Genomic DNA, 21,956 nt, shown 5'->3' with positions numbered 1-21,956 from the left:
CCCTGGAGATGAACTAATTCTAGAGGATTCAATGATCCATTTATTTTAAGCCATCAGTCTGCATGTTACAGTACTAGAGGTCTAACCATCAGACCCTGGGACTTGCTCCTAAGAACTGTAAAAATATGTACTCACCATAATGTTCCATGTGAGTTGTTCATCTCGCCTTCATTCTTACTGACAGGTTCGGGGGCCGATCCTCAGCTCCGACTCGGCCAGCTACAAAGCTCGAGGTCTCCAACCAGCTTGAGGCCAACTCCCTATCTCATGATGCACCCTGTGTTACCTCAGATCTTGTTTGCTGCCCAAATATACCATATACCATTATTCGTCTCCTAAGATAAGGAAACAATGGAAAAAGAAAAAGACAATCAGACCATGACATATCATAATTCTCAGTCCTTGAGAAAGCCTGGAGGGGGTAGGCAGGTGGGACGTAAGAAAGAAGGCGAGATGAACAACTCACATGGAACGTTATGGTGAGTACATAACTTCTTTATGTGAAGTTGTTCTATCTCAACATTCATTCTTACTGATGGACAGCGTCCCAAGCACCATCTTTTTCAGGTGGCTCACAGGAGTATATTCCTCAGGACAGCGGAACCAAAAGAAGCCCTGTCCCTGGACGCCCAATCTACTTTATAATGAGTGATAAAGGTATGAGGCCTTGACCAAGTGGCTGCTGCACAAATCATATCTATTGGTAACCTGGCAGAAAAGGCTGAAGAAGTGGAAACAGTTCTAGTTGAATGGGCCTTTATTTTGTGTTGTAGTGGAACATTCACTGATGAATAAGTAAAGGAGAAGCAATCTGATAGCCATTTCGACAGAGTGGTTTTTGCAATAGGACCACCTTTTCTGGACTCTGAAAAAGAAACAAAGAGCTGTTCAGATTTTCTAAATTCTTTGGTTTTATCCAGGTAGAATCGAAGTTGCCTGTGCACATCAAGTTTGTGCAGCATATACTTAAACTTATTGCTATGACTGGGGAAAAAAACAGTAATACTATTGTTTGGTTAAGATTAGCTTCAGAACAAACTTTAGGCAAGAATGACGGATTTGTTCGTAGGGAAACTCTTATCAGTATGAAAAATCAAATAAGGGGATTTAATAGACAAGGCTTGCAATTCTGAAACTCTTCGAGCAGATGTGATAGCTACTAAGAAAATTGTTTTCCAAGATAAATACTTCAATTCGCATGAAGAAGTGGGTTCAAATGGTGGAAGAATGATGCGTGAAAGCAGAAAATTCAAATTCCAAGCTGTATAATGGGATTTCATAGGTGGTCTCAGGTGCATGGCCCCTTAAGAAAGGCTTTGGATAGTGCATGTGACATTACATTAGATCCAGCACTGTCAAGGTGAAAATTACAGATTGCTGCAAGCTGAATGCGAATGGTGGCTGCCACAGCTCTTTTGTTGAAAAGCATAGTCAAAAATTCCAGGGTAGAGGAAACCGGGGCTAGGTAAGGGTCGATATTATTTTGAGAAGCCCATATAGAAAATCTCTTCCATTTACGGAGGCACAATTTTCTAGCAGATAATTTATGGGAAGATATTAAGATATTTTGTGTTTCAGTTGAGAGGTTATGGAACCTGGCTATATTAGGAATTGGAGCAGCCAAGCTGTCAATTTCAAGGACTGAAGAGAGGGATGAAGAGCCCCCGATGAGTGAATCAGGAAGGCTGGAACTGGGTCCAGAATCCAAGGTTCTTCCAATAGATGAGATCGAAGGAAGGGGAATCAAATCTGACGAGGCCAGTAAGGGTCTATTAGAATGATGGTCCTTCCCAAGGCTTTGGCTTTCTGTAATACTTTGTGTATCAGAGGGATTGTGGGAAGGCATAAAGAAGACCCGGGGGCCAATCATGTTCCAGGGTGTCCCTTGGGGCATCTCCCGGAGGGGGGATTAGGGCAAAGTAACTGCTGCATTTTGTATTCATGGGGGATGCAAATGGATCGCTGGCCTCATCTGCAGAATATTCTTTCCACTATCTCTTCCTTGAGGGACCACCCGTGAGGCAACAAAATTGCCCTGCTCAGTTTGTCTGCTATCACGCTGGATTTCCCTGGGATGTGTGCTGCTATCAGAAAGTGGTGGGTGGAGGTAGCCCACTGCCATACTCTTAGGGCCTCGACATAGTGGGTAAGACCTGGTTCCTCCTTGTCTGTTTATGTACCAGACTACAAACATGTTGTTCATTTGAATTGCAATGGTTTCCAGAGGAAGAGAGTCCTGAAGAGTACTGCAACGCCAAGAGTACCGCTCTCATCTCTAGGACACTGATATGTAGATGAGTCTCTAGTTCGTTCCATGTGCCTTGGGCTGTTCTCCTCTGATAATGCCCCCCCCCATCCGATCAGGGAAGCATCCGTGGTCACAGTGGCCATCGGAGTGGGTAGGACAAAGGGACGACCTATCATTACTTGATGAGATGTCAACCACCACGAAGATCCTTTTGCATGAGTTTGTTAGAGCAATCAGATGCGACACTGGAAGTTCTTGATAGGACCATTGCGTGAACAGGAGCCACTGAAGTATCTGCATGTGCATACGGCCCAAGGGAATTGCTATGATTGCGGCTGCCATCACCCCCAACAATTTGCGCACCTCTGAGGTTGGTGCCTTGTCTTTCAATAGAAGTTTTAGAATCTGTTGTCAAAGTACAGAAACCCTTTCTGAAGGAGGTTTTAGTGTGGTGGTGGTGGTGGTGGTGGTGTCCAAGTCTGCTCCTATAAAAACAATATGTTGCGATGGTGACAAGGCATATTTTTCTGAGTTTATGGTAATTTCCAACTGGCTGCAAAGGCTTAAAGTGGTGTCCCTGGCTTGTATGAGCTGATGCCTGGTGGTGGCAGTGAGGAGGCAGTCATCTAAGTACGGAAACACCTGGAATTCCAAATGCCTCAGGTGAGCCGTGACCACTGCTATGCATTTGGTGAACACTCTGGGAGCTGTAGTGAGACCAAACGGCAGGGTTCGAAACTGGTAGTGACTGGCTCCCAGCCAAAAGTGTAGCGGCCTGGTCATTTTTATATGGTAGTATGCATCCTGGAGATCTAAACAGCACATCCAATTGTCTTTTCCTAGAAAAGGAAGTATCGACTGTAGCATGACCATCCGGAACGTCTCTTTTTGACAGATCTGTTTAGTCTGCTGAGATCCAACATAGGTCTCCAGTCCCCTGTTTTCTTTGGAACTAAAAAGAACCTTGAGTAAGTTCCAGATCTTGTCTGGTCTGCGGGGACGGGCTGGATGACTTTTTTTTTTCTAACAACCTTTGAATCTCTATGGTTGCTTGTTCCCTGTAACTGAGTGGAACGTCCAGGATTTTTGGCATTACAAGTGGTGGGGTGGTGAAGAGAGTAAAGTATCCTCTGGATATGATACTTTGTACCCAGCTGTCTTTATTTTTAGTCATGCGCCTGGGTAAAAAGAAAAGCGTCCCCCAACTGCCTCCAGAGTTGGACAGATGGGCCTCCTTTCAGGAGCGCTGGTAGGGCTTCCCAAAACCACTGATCTCTGTCGCCCTGATTCTGCAGACTCCCCTCTGCCATGTGGGCAGCATCTTCCATTATTGCCCTCTCCTCCTCTGACCCTGGAGGGGGGGGTTCACCATGCGTGTCCTGAAAGGCTCCTTGGGCTTTACAGAACCACATCTTTCCTCCTCTCTGACCTTCGGGGTAAGGTGAAGTAGGGGTTGAAAAATGGACTCCGACGGCAGACAGAGTCTTTCCTTCTTGTTCACACCTGGTAAGAGTTTCCCTCACTTTGGGCCCAAAAAGAGACGAGCCATCAAAAGGGGTGTTAACAAAGGATGACTTAAAGGGCTCCACAAAGGAACATAAGCGCATCCAAGAATGTCTCCTAAGAGCAATTCCTGTACCCGCCACCCTACTCGTTTCATCAGCTGCATAGGAGATCAGACGCATGGAGGAATTTACCACAGAATTAAGAGTAACAAGCTTGGAAGCAACTTTCTCTGACACTCCCTCAGCTACTGAACCCTGTAGAGTATCTCCAAGCTCTTTTAGGAGATCACTTTGCAATCTCGTAAAATGTGTAAGGTAGTTCAGTGATCACATGGCAAAAGTCATTGAACTAAACATGCACTTTCTGTATCTATCCACGATCCTAGAATCCCGATTAGGAGGATGAACACATGAAGTTTCCGAAATCTCTTTCTTGGTGGCTGCCGCCACCACCATGGCATCAACAGGCACTCCCTTAGTGAGAAAAGTCTTGTCTTGGGGGGGTTATAAATTTATTAGGCCTCCTAGGGACAGGCTCCATGGTGTCCGGAGACTCCAATGCCCTTCGTTAGACCAGCTCCATAAGCTCATCGAAGGACGGAGACACCCAAGAGGTGGAGGGCTGAAACCCAAAAGCCTTCAGGAGAACCGACTCATCATCAGTAGGGTTGAGGGACTGCCAGCCACCCCTCTGTTTAAGGATTTCAAAGATATATGCAAAGGAGATATCCTCTGAGGGGAAGCGTGGGGACCCTTCTGATTCATCTAAGTCAGTGTGTGAGGTGATGAATTCCTGTGGGGAGTCCAGATGCTTCCTCTTGCATAATCTCATCCTGGGATCCTTATCAGTGGGAACTTCTAGTGAGGTCTTGGAAGTGCAGGGTCCACTCAGTGGGGCTTCCTGAGGCTACGGGTCTCTACACTTTAGTGGGATCTGTGAAGCAGAAGAAGAGACACAGGCACTTTAGGGGAGGAGGTCACTGGTCCTGAAGTTGCGGATGTCCTAGGGGACATTACTCTCCTCATAGCATCGAAGGCACATCTGCTCTGGTGCAAAGAAACCCTTGGATCCGAAGAAACAGAGGATTCTCTCAGCACCGTAGCAGCGGGCTCCAATCCCGAGGTAGGCGTCGAACTCATCAGAGCCAAAGCCCCTAGAGGCAGAGTCGTTACCGAAAGATCGGTTCGACTATCCTCCCTGGACCCGAGCGGCGAGTGTAGGCTCCTTGACTCCTGAACAGGCACCGAGGAAGCCCGAGTAGTTGGCACCAATGGCACTGGAACAGGCATCGGCTCCGAAGGCTCCACAATCATCAGTTTCAATTCCTCCAGCTCCGAAGACCTGGGTTGGTTTGGAGGAGGAAAAGAAGTAGAAGGAGGTACTCTTGTCGGTTCCGAAGGACCTTGGGTCAGACCCAATAATTTAGCAAGTGCTGGTGTCTGTAACAGCTTCTGCACCACTCGATCCACATCCAAATCTGAAAGGGTTCTCGAGAACTGAGAAGATGGAATAGATGAAGCCACTGATTGAAGTACTGGTGATTTTAACACCGCAGAGACTGGTTCCAAGACTGGGGTACGGCTCCGAAAGGTAATGACACCCAGCTCCGAGATCTGTGGAGCCAACGTCAATGATTTTTCAAGTGGCTTTGATGCAGATTGTCTCGGCTCCGAGGATGCCGATTTTGAAGACTTAGAAGATTTTGATGATTTGTCATGTTTAAAAGATTTGTCATGTCCATCTTTGTCCAAGGTTACCAGAAAGGAGGATTTTTGCAATCCTCTGTCGATTAACTTCCTCTGCCTCTCGTGCAAAACATGGGTACTGAAGGAATAGCAAATGGAGCAGTTTTCCTGCAAATGTACTTCACCTAAACAATAAACACAATTTACATGACCATCAGTGAAAGACATCTTTTGCCTGCATTTAGGGCATTTCTTAAACCCTGATTTGGGGTGTTGCTCCTTACCCTGATCAGCCATCCTAAATAAAAAAATTAACAGAAAAGGCCTAAAAAAGGAAGGGCCTCGAAAATACAATATATGCACAAACACCACAGCAGTTAAATGGTGCAGAAAAGCAAAAATGGGCTAAATAACATCCTAACAATCTCTAAAAATCAACTGTTTGACAAATCTAAAGAAATAACAAACAAGGCTCAGCAAGCCCAAAAATGAAGCTAATTTAAACGGGCTCTATCAATTAACCAATTAAACACACACACGTAAAGGAAGCCTAATTTAGTCTACTAATCTAAATATTCACAAAAAGGCGCTATACAGTATCATCTAAATGTTCAAAGGGAAAGGGAGGTAACAAAGGTCTACGATATAAACGGCCACGAGAGCTAGACAAATTACCCACTACTGAAGATATTAGAACAGAGTTCTGAAAATACCTAAAGTATTTTACATAGAACAGAAAAGAAAAGGGATAGCTATTCCCACTCTAAGAGCTATACAAACTCTAGAAAATATAATAAAGAAACTTTCACTGGCCAGAACTGTGAAGGATCCTCTGTCTACTGCAGTGGCAAACGAGGTCTGAGGTAACACAGGGTGCATCATGGGATAAGGAGTTGGCCTTGAGCTGGTTGAAAACCTCGAGCTTTGTAGTTGGCCGAGTCGGAGCCGATTATCGGCTCTGAACCCATCAGTAAGAATGAACGGTGAGATAGAACAACTTTACATCTGATGATTCATCTCTCATGCCCCCCCCCCCCCGAGGTAATTGTTTATTTAAAAAGGTAGGAAAGTGCTTTGCAAGAAGAGAGCTCAGTACACGAAAAAGATTGCAGACTGTTTCTAGCACAGACATACTTGAAGGAAAAAGCTTTAGCAACTGACTAGCCTCACTATCTCTTACATGCTCTACCTCCCTTGACTCTCGCCTAGGATCAAGAGAGTCAAGGGACTCTGATCCTATAGCAGACTCCCCTCAAAAACTGCCATTGTGCAGATAAAAAAGAAAAGTATACAATTTTTCTCTGTTTACTGAGTGCTAGTCTTGAAGATACAGCACGTAAAGCAGTGCAGGCAAGATCTGTTATTTCCCTATGCAGTACAAGCAACTCCTGTGACAGGTATGGCTGGTATTTTCTGAAAACATACAAATGCTTAGAAGTTTTATATGTACTTTTACTCAGAATACAGGGACCCCTCTCCAGATAAAACATGTTAGGATCAAGATCCAAACTCTACAAGCAGTAATAAAGAAATGGGAAAAGAGGGCACACACACTCCAGTCTCAAGATGGTGATGTCATGATATGAGTATGCCTCAAACTCTGGACCTAGAGATAACTGAATAATTGTGGCAAAAGAACCCTCAGAAAAGAAGATCCCCTACAGTCAATAAATGTAGTATCCTCTGAAGTAAGATAAGACCAAGATGAAAGAGGATAAGGCATAATGTCATAGGAAATCACTAGGCTATTGGCCCTGAGGCCCTTACAAGCCTAGTCAAGAATTTAGCCCATATTCCGACAAGTCAGCATCTGATGTCACTGTCCAGCAGGGACACAGGTGGAATCCCAGGGGTGTACTTTCTGTTCCCCATCCAGTTATTCAGGTTGCGCTTAAAAAGGGTCAATGAGGTACTGTGCTTGATGTGGAGAGGGAATCTATTCCACACAAGGGGGAGTCTCTGTGACAAAAATCTGTCCCGCCAACAAGTCCTACTGATGTCACATACCAGGCTGAGGTCACGCGTGCAGGTTACTTCAGTGGAGCTTGACTTGCAGATATGCAGCAGTCCCATCAAGGCAGGGTCAGAGATTGCTTTGTATGCCAGACAGAGGTCACCTCTGAAGAATCTGTATGAGACTAAGTAGAGGGACAGGGCCTTTAGCCTATTTGTATAGGAATCTCCTGGTGAGGAACCTCAGTGATCTCTCCAGCTGCTGCATGTGCTTTGTGAGATGCATGCCAAAAGGGGCATTGTATTCAATAATGGGTCTTATAAGTGAAAAATACAGAGATGTTATTACCTCCTTGCCCCTGGATGAGATACCTTTACTAAAGAGGTGGGCCATGTAGAAAGCTTTCCGTACATGATCAAAAGTTAGTTTGCCCTCAACCTGGGGGCCCAGGTCCCATACGACTGAGTGCGTGCTTAGGACCTTGTTATTAATGTGATCATTTGTGGGGATGTCACTCTCCCCAAAGGGGATGATTATGCATTTTTTGGCATTCAGTTTGAGGCCATATTTCTGACACCAGTCATTTGTTTAGGTAAGACCCTCTTGGAGGATATCTACATCACTAGGGGGACTTGATGACAGCGCCCAGCTTGCAGTCATCTACAAACTTTGTCAGCCATAGCCCACTGGTTTTGGACTGCACCTCAGAAAAGTATTTTCTAAATGACAGAGGCCCCAAGACTGATCCCTGGGGTACACCGCTTGTTATGGGTCTACTTGCTTGAGGTGGGGCTTCTCTTATTTTGTCTAGGTGGGTTCTATCAGTGAGCCAGTTTGCTACCCATCTGGTAACTTATGGATTGATGCCTAGTTAAAGAGCTTATCTACTATACCCAAGTGGGGGAATACTACTGAAGGCTTTGGCTAGGTCAAGGTAGGCAGTGTGCACCACATCCTCCCTTTGCCCCATGGCTTTGGTGACTGTCTCAAAGAAGTTGACCAGATTTAACAGGCATAACTTCCCCTTGACGAAACCCAACTGTGTGGGATCAAGTATTTGGAGGTTGCCAGTGTTCTTGTTAATGAGGTCCATGATAATTTATTCCATGGCCTTGCTGATCAGACAAGTCAGACTTATGGGTCTATAATTTCTGGATCGGTGGACTCTCCACCTTTGTGCAAAAGGGATGACAGTGGCTGTCTTCCACTTGGCTGGGAAGAATCCGGTACTCAGGGTTCGGTTGCACAGGGTGCCTAATGTGCTTCAAGTTACTGCCTGAGTTCATATAGGATGCAGCCTGGGATGTTAATGGGTCCAATGGAGGCTGTATTTTTTGCCTTTGAGAGGGCAGTAATGACTTGCTCCCTAGAGATAAGGAGGGGGGGGGGGCGAACAGAGGGATGAAGTTTTTGCTGAACCTGTCTGCCAGCAGGTTGGCTATATCTACAGCGTTTATGTGGTGCCCTTGCCACCAGTGCTGATCAGATCTGACTGCTTCCTTTGAGACTGTGGACATATGCAAAGAAGGCCTTATGAATATCTTTAGTAGATGTGGACAGTTTGAACTCAAACTTTGCTTTGGAGGATTTCACTAGTGCTCTTATTTGCTTGTTCAGGCTAAGGAGAGATTGCTCGCAATAAGGCACCTGTTCCTTCTTGATCCTGGACAGCATTTTTTTTTTTTTTTTTTACATTTTATTACACAGTTTATTTATTGCAGATGTCCACCAGACAGGTTTATTCTTCCTTGAGGAGTAAGATTTTGTCCTGACGGGTATTCCTGATTCTATGCAGCTATATAAATGCTTGTATAGTACTTTGGTGTAGGTTTGGACATTTGTGCCAGTTCATACGTGGGGGGAGGGGGCTGTGAAACTGTTTATACCTTCCATCAGGAGGTTGTAATCATCTTTGGTGAATTTTTTTCATTTGACCCTAGCTGGGGGGCGGGGGGGGGTGGTAACTTTGAAAGTGACCGCTTTGTAGTCAGATCTTACCAGGGAGGATGACACTGTAGGAATGCTGGAGTGGTTACTTATGTTGGTTAATACCAAGTCCAAGATGTTATCACCTCTTGTGGGGGTGTCGACCACCTGGTCCAAAGCATTTGCATTGACAACATCAAGGAATTTCTGGGCATTTGTGTTTTGGCATGAGTAGTTCTTCGAATCTATGGATGGACAGTTAAAGTCACCCAGGATAAGGGTAAAGGGCTGAATCTTGACAGATTCGAAGAGGTCCAGATAGCTGGAGTGGGCATCTTGAGTCAATGTTGGGGGCCTGTAGCTAGCTATGATTTGAATAATGGTCTTGTCAACCCTGTCTTCTATGCATCATACTGTTTGACCAGCCTGGAGATGTGTATGTCTTTAATATATACTGAAACTCCACCTCCTTTTGCTTTGCTGCCCATGGTTTGAGGTTTGAATGTATGATAGGATGAATAACCTGGTATAGCCAGAGTGCTCTCCGCAGCTTTGAACTAGGTTTCTGTGACTGCACTAATGTCAGCATCTTCCAGGGTTAAGAATGCTTGCAATGCGCATGCACTTTCATGTTTGGACTCCTAGCGTTTAGCAGCATGACCTTTAATTTGCGTTTTGATGACATTTTCATATTGATAGTTTTGACCTCATGGCATTACCTATAAAAGGCACTATGGGGAGGCAAGAACCTTTGCCAGAAGCCTGAAACCTACGTGAGACAGATGCAGGCCATCTCTGGCAAAGCACTGTGGTCTGTCAATCATTTCTTCCCAGGCTGTCAGGTACTGGATCCCTTTGGAAAGACACCAGAAACTAAGCCAATGGTTAAAGCCAATCATTTTCTGTTTGTATATCATTCTAGGTGATGGTAGAATACTGCTTAAGGCTAGGGACATACCTGCCTGGGACACATATTCAGCAAGCTTGATCATGTCTTTCTTCATATAGTCCAGGAAGGTATGTCTGAAGTCATTCACATCAACATGGACTATGACAGAGTTGTTGAGAGACTTGAGTGCATATGTGATATGGCGGATTCTGGCACCTGACAAACAACTAACTATGACTTTCTTCTTATCCAGCCTGGTGAGGGGCACATCTGTGTGCCTCACAATGGAGTCTCCTTTGACTAAAATGCTGAGTTTATGGTTAGGGCTTAGTGGCTGTGAGAGACAGTTGTGTGTACTATGTGTGGTATGTGGTGTGGTGAGCTGTGGAGTTCGTGTGCGTTTTTGCCTTGGAAGTCTCTTTTGTTTGGGAATGTTTTTGTTGAGGACCTCTGCATATGTGGGTGTGCATTATGTAGGTGTGGTGTTTGTGTTGACAACCTTCTCTGTGCCAGATATACTGACTTGTGAGGGAGAGAGGACAGTTCTTAATATAATTGCATCTCTCACAAATTGTGCTCCTAAGTGGTAGTAGTAGAGGGTTGTCCGTGTACATGAGGCCGTTGCTACACTGTCTCAGAATGCCCATATCAACCAGACTGGCAGGAGAAACTGTAGGAAATTGTCCATTCATATCTGTCAGGCTATGAGGGAGAGAGGCCAGAGAGAGCTAAGTGGGTAAAAAGTGGAAGGTCTAAGACATGTACTACTAGGTGCTTCCACAAGTGCTACTAAAGGAAAATTTGTAATTGGAATACCCTGCACTGGGTTAAAAACAGTGAAGCTGTGGTGCGTGATGCCCAAACAGCTCAAACACTGGGTTTAAATACCACAAAAAAACAGAAGATTCTAGTAACATCTAAAAATAGCCAATCCTGCTAGCCCCTGCTTTCTTTACCAATCAGCTTGTGCCAGACAAGGTCCAGGCAGCCCTGCTACTCTCACTAGCAGAGATGATAGACCCCTACCAACACAGAAACACAGAAGGCAAACATAAGATGGCTGCCAAAAACACAGAAGGCAAAAACAAACAGCACTGGATACAGCAAACCTGTATCCAGACTATGCTACTCAATTTAAGGGTTAAGAACACAGTAAAACCCACAGAAAAGCACAGACTAACCACTTACAGACAAAAACAGAACTCACAGTATGAAAAAATAATTTTGAAATATAGGATAGCTTTTGTAATACTACGACCACAGTACTACTGATTATTCTGAAAGAGGTATTCAACAGGTCACAAACCAGCAAGGAAATACAACAGGACTACAGGAAAACTACAGTACTTCTAATTCACAAAGGAAACAGGAAGAGTGACTCAGACAACTATGCATCATTTCAACAGACCTCAGTGTTGGGAAAGTACTGCAAAAAAATACTGAGGGAGAAGCTAAAGGGACACTTGGAGGTAAATGTACTTTGTGATACCAATCAACAGATAAAATTTGTACCACACATTCACTATTCCTGTCTTATAATTATAAACCCTGGAATGGGCAAAAGACTAGTAAAAACAGGTGGAAATGCTTTTCTTGAAGGACGAAGAAAGCAATGGTGATGGGGAATTTGAGGATAGAAAGATAACTAGTGGTGCATCTCAGAGGTTGCTGAGAAAAGCAGTCTCATTCAATATGCTTGTCTCAGGCATGACAGAAAACATCAAAACAAAATCTGCAGCTGACACTGCAGTGTGATGGACTACATGGACTGGAGAGAAATGTGGCAGCTGAGGTTTAATACCAATGAATACAATGTGCTGACACCTTGGGCACTAATCCAGAGCAGAAGAAGGCACCTCTAAAAAAAAACAACACTGAAAAGGACCTAGGAATGGCAACATCAATGCTAAAAAACAAATCAGTACAAAGGTAAAAAGTAGTTGCCAGGGCAACCAAAATCCTGGAACGCATGCTCAGGAACAGACTTCAAAGACAAAAATATCATACCATCTCTACAGGACCCCCACTAAAGACAGAGTTGACAGTCGGAAGTACTACTGTGTGCAGTGCTGTGAACTATACATAAGCACTACTAAAAGGGGTTCAAAGAGAAGGGAGACAAGTAGCCTTCAAGAAAGAATGGAAGATATCAGATTTTACTTAACAGAAGAGAGGAGGAACAAGGAAGCATCACGGATAGGAGTTAAAGAGAAAGGATGGGGGGAGCAGGGGAGGGGTTACCAACTAAAAATTATGAAATTAGTTTCACTTTTAAAGAATTTGTGACTTCGAAACTCCCCTCCCCCTGTGTTATTTATAGCATAATGAACATCAGCCTTACTACAAAAAATATATTAATAAATCACAGCCAGAATCCTTACATATTAAACAGAATCATTTTTTTTCAGTTAAAATAATCAAAATTAAATAAAATAGGAACATTACCTTCATATACACTATCTTGTTTACCAATGAGATCTGGAGCCTGGCCTTTATACCTGCAAGAAAACATATCACAGATGCAACTATTCAGATAATGCTAAACAACAAAAACAATGGATGTAATACAGTTTAATTTAAAAATTTTTTTTTTTAATTGAAGTCTAAACAGATGCCTTTAAAAAATTAAATTATAGTACAATTACATTAAGCCTTTCTGATCTTCTTTTCATGAATCTTCAGACATCAGACTACAGGAACATATACACAATTACAGTGTAAATGTCACACCATTTACCAATTATCTTCTTACAATCTACAATTAAACAGCAGCAATAAAGAAATGGGGACAGAGGGTACACTGTCCTGTCCCAGCATGATGATGCTATGACATAAGCCACGCCTCAAATGTAGGAGCTAGAGATCACTGAATAACTGAGGCAAAACATATCTGTCTGGAAAGAAGATCCGTAATAGTCACTAACTGAAGCATCCAAAAATAACTCATACTAATAATTATCACACTCCTTCAACTTGATAGCAGCACCTTCTTGTTTCAGGTGCATCATGTTTTACATGCATCTTTTTACCAGGTCATTTTACTTTAAAATGTAACATACGTTCGTACAGTCAATTCAAGAGTAAGGCTTTTTTGTGAATACACTTGTGTTTTACACAAAAACGTGATCACTGATGTGAGTGAAACTGCAGTTTCCCAGAGATTTCTTCTTTCCCTCAGATATGGTAGATGCAGGGGGTGGGAGCCTGCCCCCTGTGTAAACACTAATGGGGAGGGAGGTGTGGGGGGCCCATTTATAAACACTTTTAAGAGATACTTCTAAGTTCAAATGTTGATTGTGGTTGAGTGTTTCTAAGGCTGATCACATAACAGTCACACGTTCATTAAGAAGTCACTCACATCAGAAGCTACACTTTATGCTGTATTATATTACCTTTCAGATTACACAAGCATTGGATGCATCCTACCTAAACAATACAAAAAAACTATTGTGCTCTACCACATATCATCAGTACTTCTCTTATTCTGTTACATACATATAAACAATCAATGTACTTTATGCTATTATTATTAGCCCAAGTACTTCCATAATGATCTTCCCTCACCAATTACCTCATCATACTACGAGGCTTTCTTGTGGTACGTTCTATCCTATATTCTCCAAACCCTGAAATAATTCAACAGCTTCATGACTAATTCCTTGAATGCTAACACTCTGAAATAATTAACTGAAACCTCTTTCAGCAAACTTTGGACTAAGGCTGTTTTTATATGTGCCACCAATGAGGGGAGATACCTCCACACCCACAAACACACATAAAACTATATCTAACAACATTCAGGTACTAAAATAAAACAAAAAATCCCAGTGTAATGCAAAGCTGTAAGCAAAACTTTCTGCTAGTGCCTTGGCAACAATGCCTTTAAATGAAGATGTATTGCTATAAAGTCATTAGAAGAAATACATATATATGAAACCAATGCCAATGTTGCACAGAAGTGGGGAAAAAAGAAAGTTAACCATCACTGAAAGTGTTTCAGCAAGTTTTCTTCAAACTACTGTCATTCTCATAAGCACCTCTCAATTATCTGACATGGGCCCAAAACTCTCAGCAGACTCTCATGTATGCCCAATATATTGCCCTTAGACAATATAATCCCCTTCTCCTCTAACATCCTCATGCTTTAAACTGTATTACTTCATCAAAGTCCAAGGACAACATACAAATTGTAATAAATTAAATGTCTGTAACACTCCATTTTTTCATAGGTTCATAGGTTAGTACTACGCTAACTGCCCTTGTGGGCCATTTTAAACCAAGCCAATTACCCCATGTGAAAATCAAACCATGCACCTTGTGTCTTTAAGGTAAACACCTTAACCATCATGCAACCTCCCACCCAGTTTCCCAAACATGGGCATACACCAGCCCAATAAATTGATCTAGCTACTCCATCAGCCACTGATGCATTCAAGCATTTCAAACATAAGATCAAAAGGGATAACCACATCTCATACTTCTTTGGACTCCACATATCTGAAAGAACACTGCCAAATAACAATCAATGTTCCACAGGGCTCCATTTTAGGCCCACTTCTATTTTCCATCTATATTAATGACCTTCAATCAGCAATCCCTCATACCATCTGCATTCAATATGAAGATGACTCTACTATTATCTGTACAGCCACCTCTCAAACTGAACTTAAATCTCTTACCCAACAAGCTTTCAACACTGTAGAACAATGGTTCTCAAACCGATGCTTCCTGCTTAACCCAAAAAAAACTAAATTGCTACTCTTCACACCAACCCAAAACTCCACCCCTATTCACCTTACACTCACATCTACTGATGGAACTGTTATTACCCCCGACACATCTACTAAACTCCTAGGAATAACAATTGACAACAACCTAAACTTTGATAGTCATATAAACAGCACAATAAAATCAGTTAACAAAAAACTAGGATCCCTTTATAGAATTAAGCCCCTTCTTACACCAGTAGCTAGGACCACTATAGCCAGTACCCACTTAATCTCAACTCTACTTTATGCTTCCCCTATATATACTAACCTTTCAAAAAATAACCTCAACAAACTGGCAACATCCTATAATAACATTGCTAGATTTGCAACAGGCTCTCCCTTCAGAACTCATCACTGTTTAAACCTAAAACAACTGGACTGGCTAGAATTTCTAAACCATATTCAATTTCTCCAGCTTACCATTGTCCATAAGTCCCTGCACCAACCCCACGACACTCCAATACTCTCTACCATCATTACACCTTACAAAAACCTCAAAAACTTACGCTCCTCAAACAAACTCGTGATCAACACTTCTAGATCCAATAACTCATCAGGTGACTCCCTATACTCTAACTCTGTAGGCAAGCTATGGAATTTATTACCTACTGAACTTACAACTCAAACTTCTCTTTCACTCAATAAAAAGAAACTAAAGCTATTTCTTAAGACACACTGGCTTGCACCTGTACTAACCCTGACTAACTTCCTTCCCTCTAAACTAATAACTTCTCTGAAACTTCTAATACTCCCTACTGATACAAAATACCATAACATTGCTAATCAAATGTATGTATATACTGTATATCCTCACTGTCTATTGCATTTGATTGACAGTGAGAGAGAGAGAGAGAGAAGAAAGAAAAAAAATATATATATATATATTTTTTTTGTTTTTATAACATTTGTATCTTCTAATTTGTCCCGTTATCACCTTTTGTATTTTTTGGATAGTGGCCGTACGTAAGCGAGACTGAAGGGTAAACCCATATGCAGAATACTGCAACACGGGAATAGAAGGACATCATAAAAGATTCTTGTTTGTAGTACTAGACCAAATTACTATTAAATCCGGGGGGGGGGGGGGGGCATGGAAGCTTAAGTTAGAAAAAATGAGCTTATGTGATAAATTAGGCTTAATGCTCAGAACTATCCAGGAATAAATTATAACATTTCCATCAGCAGCACATTAACATTGCACACCACACAATTACAGTTGTATTTTTTTAATATATACTTTTTTTTTTTTTTTACGAATACATTTTTATTAATGTATGTGTCTAGTACATTTGTATAGAAGTGTTACAGTTCTTTTAATATATTGCTAAATCGATTAGACTCAACTTGGTCATGTGATGTAATGCTGAACATACATATTTGTGTCATTTTTATGGTAGTTCTGATGATGTTCTATGTACGAAAGTGCTAAACTACCTATTAAAGAGTTGTATAGAATTTCATCTGTGTTACTGTCATTTATGGAGAAAACTTTCAGCTTGCTGTGTATGATTCTTGGGAACATCATCTTCTCTGTGTGGTTGCTTTTGGTTCTGAGTTTTTGGCGTACAGATTTGGCTTTCTGTTCTTTTTTAGAGAGTTAAGCATGACATTTCACTAGGCGATGACATTTTTACATGTTGGCAAATTGGTTCCTGCTGCTAACTAAGCACAAATGCCATAAAACACAAACAGAAAAAAAAAAGATGCACTAGACTAGGGTGATTTATATGTACATATATATATATATATATATATATATTTATATATGTACATATATATATATATATATATATATATATATATAAGCCTGCTTCAAAAAAAGATTCACCCAACATAAGCCCACCCCCCCAAATTTTGATGTACATTGGAACACAAGTACAGTTTTACCAGGTAAAAAATAAATAAATAAAATTACCAGCATGGCAGACTCTCAGACATCTACACAAAAGCTGTTAAAGCACAGGAGACAGCAGGATGATATAGATGAACAGTCCCACATCTGCTATGAGTTAGTTTGAAGGGACCTCTGCAGCAGGTAAAAGCTGGGCAGATTCCTAGGCAGTATTTAAACATCTCCCAGAGAGGTAGAAGCCATAATGGCTACAAAGTAAGGTGTCAGGTTCCTCTAATGAAAGTCATAAGCTGCAATGCTTGGTAAACATATGAACAAATGTCCAACTGACTCCTGTATGGATATCTGCAAAGGGCACATTTTTAAAAATGACAGTGGAGGTACTCTAGTGCAATGGTGTTTGCACTTAGTAGCTAAAGGAGGGTTGGCCACAAAATGAAAAGACCATGCGGTCAGTAACCTATTTAGGCAGGGTTTGCTTAGCCAAGGCCCATCATTCATTAATCTGATCAAAGGAAACAGTCCGATCCACAGAACTCATGCACTATTCTCAGGCAAATTATGCTCAATAAATAACGGCAATAATTCTAGATTTATTTTACTTCACATAATGTACATTAATTAACATTCTTTTAGTCTGCCAATGTAAAAAGACCCTAAAGTCCATAGCCTCCATCACTTGTGAGCTTTGTCCAGATGTTTTGTGCTAAGAGTTGAGAGCTATGGTGACTGAGAAGCATACCTCTCAACCTGGAAACATCAAAAATCTGGACAAGGCCCATGAAAAATAGGTACACATATGTACGCTGATTAACGTAAAATTTGCATACATAATTACACAACCCCACCCACTCCAATGGAATTGTGGGATACCAACTTTCAAACGTAAACTGAAGAACAGAACCAAAATATAGCACCAGAGTCCCCCTGCAGCCATTCCAATGTCCCATGGCTATTTCACCCCATTTACCATAAACACTAATGTGTGCATACTGCTTTACTTCTACAATGATTATTTGGATTTTATTTTTTTACATTTTATACCACAATGCGCAAACACTAATAGATATCTGCTAAACAAAGCAATACTGTCTCACAATGAAAATAGACTTGGCATTAAAACTTCTCTGCCCTTCAAACTCACATTCATTGAAACAGCAGTGAAACCCACACCACATCCAAAGAAAATGCATCTGTGGCCAGTGGTGAATAAATATTACCTTTGGGCTGTTTTCAGATCAGAGGCCTCTTGCACACAAAACAACATACATTCGTTCTTTGATGCACCTTCCTGACTTTATTAAACATTTTTCCAGTAGGCAATGAAATAAAAATGCATTAACCAATAATGACAAAACTGCCCTACTCAGAACATTTCCATAATAAAGGTCTACTTCCACATACAAATGCATTGTAAATGTGTTTGAACATCTTTCCAGTAGGCAGTAAAGCAAATTGCATGTACCAATAATGACAAAACTGACCTATTCGGAACATTTCCATGACAACAGTCTACTTCCACACACAAATGCATTTTAAATTTATTGTTTGAACATTTTTCCAGTAGGCAATAAGGCAAAATGCATGCACCGATAATGACAAAACTGCCCTATTCAGCCCATTTCCATGATAACAGTCTACTTCTACACACACAATATATATATATATATATATATATATATATATATATATATATGTATGTGTGTGTAAATACAGAATCCCAGTAGTGTAAAAGCCATACGCATGTTGCACAGCTTTTTGAACTTATTTTCAATTGGGGGGGGGGGGGCAAAAGGCCAAAAACCAGGGACACATTTTAAACACTGCTTGTATATTTTGGAAAGTTGCTTGCATAAAATGTGTTACCACCATGCATTTCACTGCCAAGTCTTGAACCCAGAACCCTGTGCACTACAGTCAGAGCAAAATACCACTAAGCTAAACCAGCAGTTTCTTGAAAAACATGAAGACAAACTTAAATGGCTATATCATTTAGTGAATTCAGTTCTCACTTTCCACCATAGCTCTCAACCTCTTGCACAAAAATACAGAACAAAGCCAATAATGGGGGAATAGAGCCCTAAAATAAAGACACATTTCAAATACTGATTTCATAACCTTAGAAAATTGACAGAATAAAAGGTTTTGTTTTACCACTCCTGAAAACCAGAGGAACAGAACAAAAATGTAAGGCATAAATTCACAAGTGATGGTGGCTAGGGACTTTAGGCTCTTTTTACCTGTACCCAAGGTACAGGGTTTGAGCCGGAGTACCTCTATCCACCAGATGTATCCCGTTGGGGGCATTTACACACATACACACACAGACACAGACACACACAGACACACACAGACACAGACAAACACACACACACACACACACACACACACACACACACACACACACACGCATACACACACCCTTACTCAAATAATATATGTCTGTGTTCACCCAGCTGCCGAGTAAATAAGCAGCTTACTCACTCTGAAAATACATCTGTGTTCAACCAGGTAGATTCTCTCTGGTACGTCTCGCAGGCAGCCCAGTAAATCCCAACAGCCAGTCCAGACTCCATCCTCAGTCCTCCGAGTAAATAAGCAGTTTGCGAAAATAAATCCTTCTCTGATTCTGAGTAAATAAGCAGCAGCTTTCACCCAGGCAGCTTCCAAAAACAAATCCTTCTCTCTGCTTCCGAGTAAATGCAGCCTTCAACCAGGCAGCTTCTGAGATCGAGAGCAGCTTATTAAAATAAAACCGTCCGTTCCCGCTAGCAAAAGCATTTAAATTCGGCCAGAAACCCAGAAATACGTGCGCTGCGAGCTCAACTCCGACAGGCTGGTAGCCCTGACGAGCTGACGTCATCTCGCACACGATGACGTCAGCTAAAGCGCGAAAAACAAAATTAAAATAATTTGAAAATAAAGAAAAAAATCGGAATTGAAGGGGTGCTACTAAGGAATCAAGGCACCCCATTACTTGGATCCCAAAACTCGGTAAAAACTGAGTAATTCGGGACAGCTGGGAGGTATGGTGAGAAGTGAGAACTGAATTTGTATTCCCTCGTTATTGGCTTTGTTTGTCCATTTTTTTTTTTTGTGCTAAGAGGTTGAGAACTATGGTGAGAAGTGAGAAATGAATTCACTAAAATTACTGTAGCTTTTTAGCAGAACTGGTATCAAGTATAGCAGCAGTCCCCCAACCACCGGGACGCGGAGCAATACTGGGCCGTGGAACACTTGGAAACGGGCCATCAGGTAAGTGAATGCCTGCGTGTGTGCGTGAATGCGTGCATGAATGCAAAAGAGACTGTGTATGTGTGTGTGTGTGTGATGGGGGGAGAGAATGAAGAGTGAGAGTGATCCCTAGCAGCAATGAGGTCTGTGCAAGTCTGGTCCATACCACTGGACACATACCTCTCACCTTCATAGATTAAGAAATCTGGACAAAGCCAAAAATAGTGGAGATAGAAAGGCACAAAATAGGGACACTTAATTACTGCTCGCACAAACATAGAAAGTTGATATACAGGCAGGTTTTGCATTAGCATGAATTTTCTGAAGGGAATGAAGTATGAAACTCAACTGTCATTATTTTCTGACTTCAGCCTTAATGACCTGCCACTGATTTGAAGAAAACAATTTTCTGAGAAAAAGACCAAAAATATGAGGCAAAAATCTGGACATTCTGCAAAAATCTATACAGTTGAGAGGTATGCTGGACAGAGACAAATAATAGGGACAGATTTTAAAAATTGCTCTTATAAAATTAAAGTCAATAAGGTTGCCATTAGGTTTGCTTACCACTCAACCATTGTAGATCAGTGTTATGCTGTTAAGCAGAATGTGCACTTTTTTTGGTAATTGTCTTATTATTGTACTTTTGAGCTTTTCTCCCCTGGTCTCTCAGTCCAGTTGGGCAGCCTCGTTACACAAATGTCAAATAAATAAATAAATAAAATATGCACTTTATGCACGCTGCGGGTGGGTGCCTTGGGAAAACCTGGATTCAGCAAGGGAGCCGAGAATCAAAAACGTTTGGGAAACACTGCTTTAGTGTAACTGTTCACACAATTCTAAACTGACATCCCTACATGAAACACAATATAAACGCAAAAATGAACACCGAGACTACACAGCAGACTCAACATTTGATAAATTTAATTAATTTCAAATTAAAGATGCAAAATAATGAAAAAGAAAATTACTAAAAGATAGTTAACTTATTTATCTTAATTTTGAATATTTTTCACTGTAATTCTTACTTATCAATACTGCATGAACTGTACAGATATTAACTCTTAATACTGGAATAGAAGGACATAAGCAGAACTTTCGGTTAAAAAGTTCTTAACCAAATTTTAAACCCTTCTGATAAAGCTATTTTAAAATATGTTGCAAAAATCAAATCTTCCTTTTGGAAGAAATTCATTCAATCATGGATTCACAGTTTTTTACAATGCTTATAAAACAGAACAGTCGATAAAAAATCAGCACTGTCTTAGGGATATAAAAGGAATTTAAGAACACAATGGATTGATATCTTTTATAAATGTGATTAACTTAAATTTTTTGAGGTGACATTTAAATATATGGTCAGTATCTGTGGACAGGTAATTTCAAATTAAAAGTTTAGTTGTACTTCACGCTCCCAAACCCATCTGAACATTTTGAATTGGACAGTATTGCCATCAGCAAAACATGCTATGAAAAAGATAAGGGAACAAACCTAAATTTCTTACCTCTGATGACACTGAGATAGCATCAGATAAGGGTATATTAGAGAAATAATAACAACCAATAGAAGCCAGCCAGGTCTTTTCACAAGAATACATTTAATAATCCAATTGAACAGCTACAACTAGGAAGGAATATTCAGGTTAAATGGTTCTGTCTGGTAGTTCAGACATCTTCATCTGCTTAAGATGAGTACTGTACTTGAGAAGAATGAAAATGACATTCTTTAACTAATGTCATTAAGTTAATTTGTGGCCCTAGTTAAATTATTTAATTGCTAAATAGTTAGGAAATGTTTGCATATTTCTGTTTACTTTTACTGTGTGCGTGTATTATTATATATAGTTCTTTTTTGTTTCATTTCTGGATACTTTTGCCACCTCCCATTCTTAA

The 21,956-nt window shown here is 41.2% G+C and overlaps 1 protein-coding gene across 5 annotated transcripts in view; it reads right to left on the bottom strand.

Moving 5' to 3' along the window:
- Nucleotides 1-21,956, bottom strand: part of HERC1 (HECT and RLD domain containing E3 ubiquitin protein ligase family member 1) — a 3,987,333-nt gene that overhangs the window by 1,420,054 nt on the left and 2,545,323 nt on the right. For all 5 annotated transcript variants that reach the window (XM_044077739.1, XM_044077741.1, XM_044077740.1 and 2 more), the window contains exon 46: nt 12,654-12,706. In XM_044077739.1, the coding sequence (XP_043933674.1) occupies nt 12,654-12,706 (53 nt within the window). The remainder of the gene's footprint in view (nt 1-12,653; nt 12,707-21,956) is intronic.

This window comes from Protopterus annectens, chromosome 7.part0 (assembly GCF_019279795.1).
Source record: "Protopterus annectens isolate FY-2018-M chromosome 7.part0, PAN1.0, whole genome shotgun sequence".
NCBI classification, from domain to species: domain Eukaryota; kingdom Metazoa; phylum Chordata; order Ceratodontiformes; family Protopteridae; genus Protopterus; species Protopterus annectens.
This window is presented reverse-complemented; position numbering and strand designations above follow the sequence as displayed.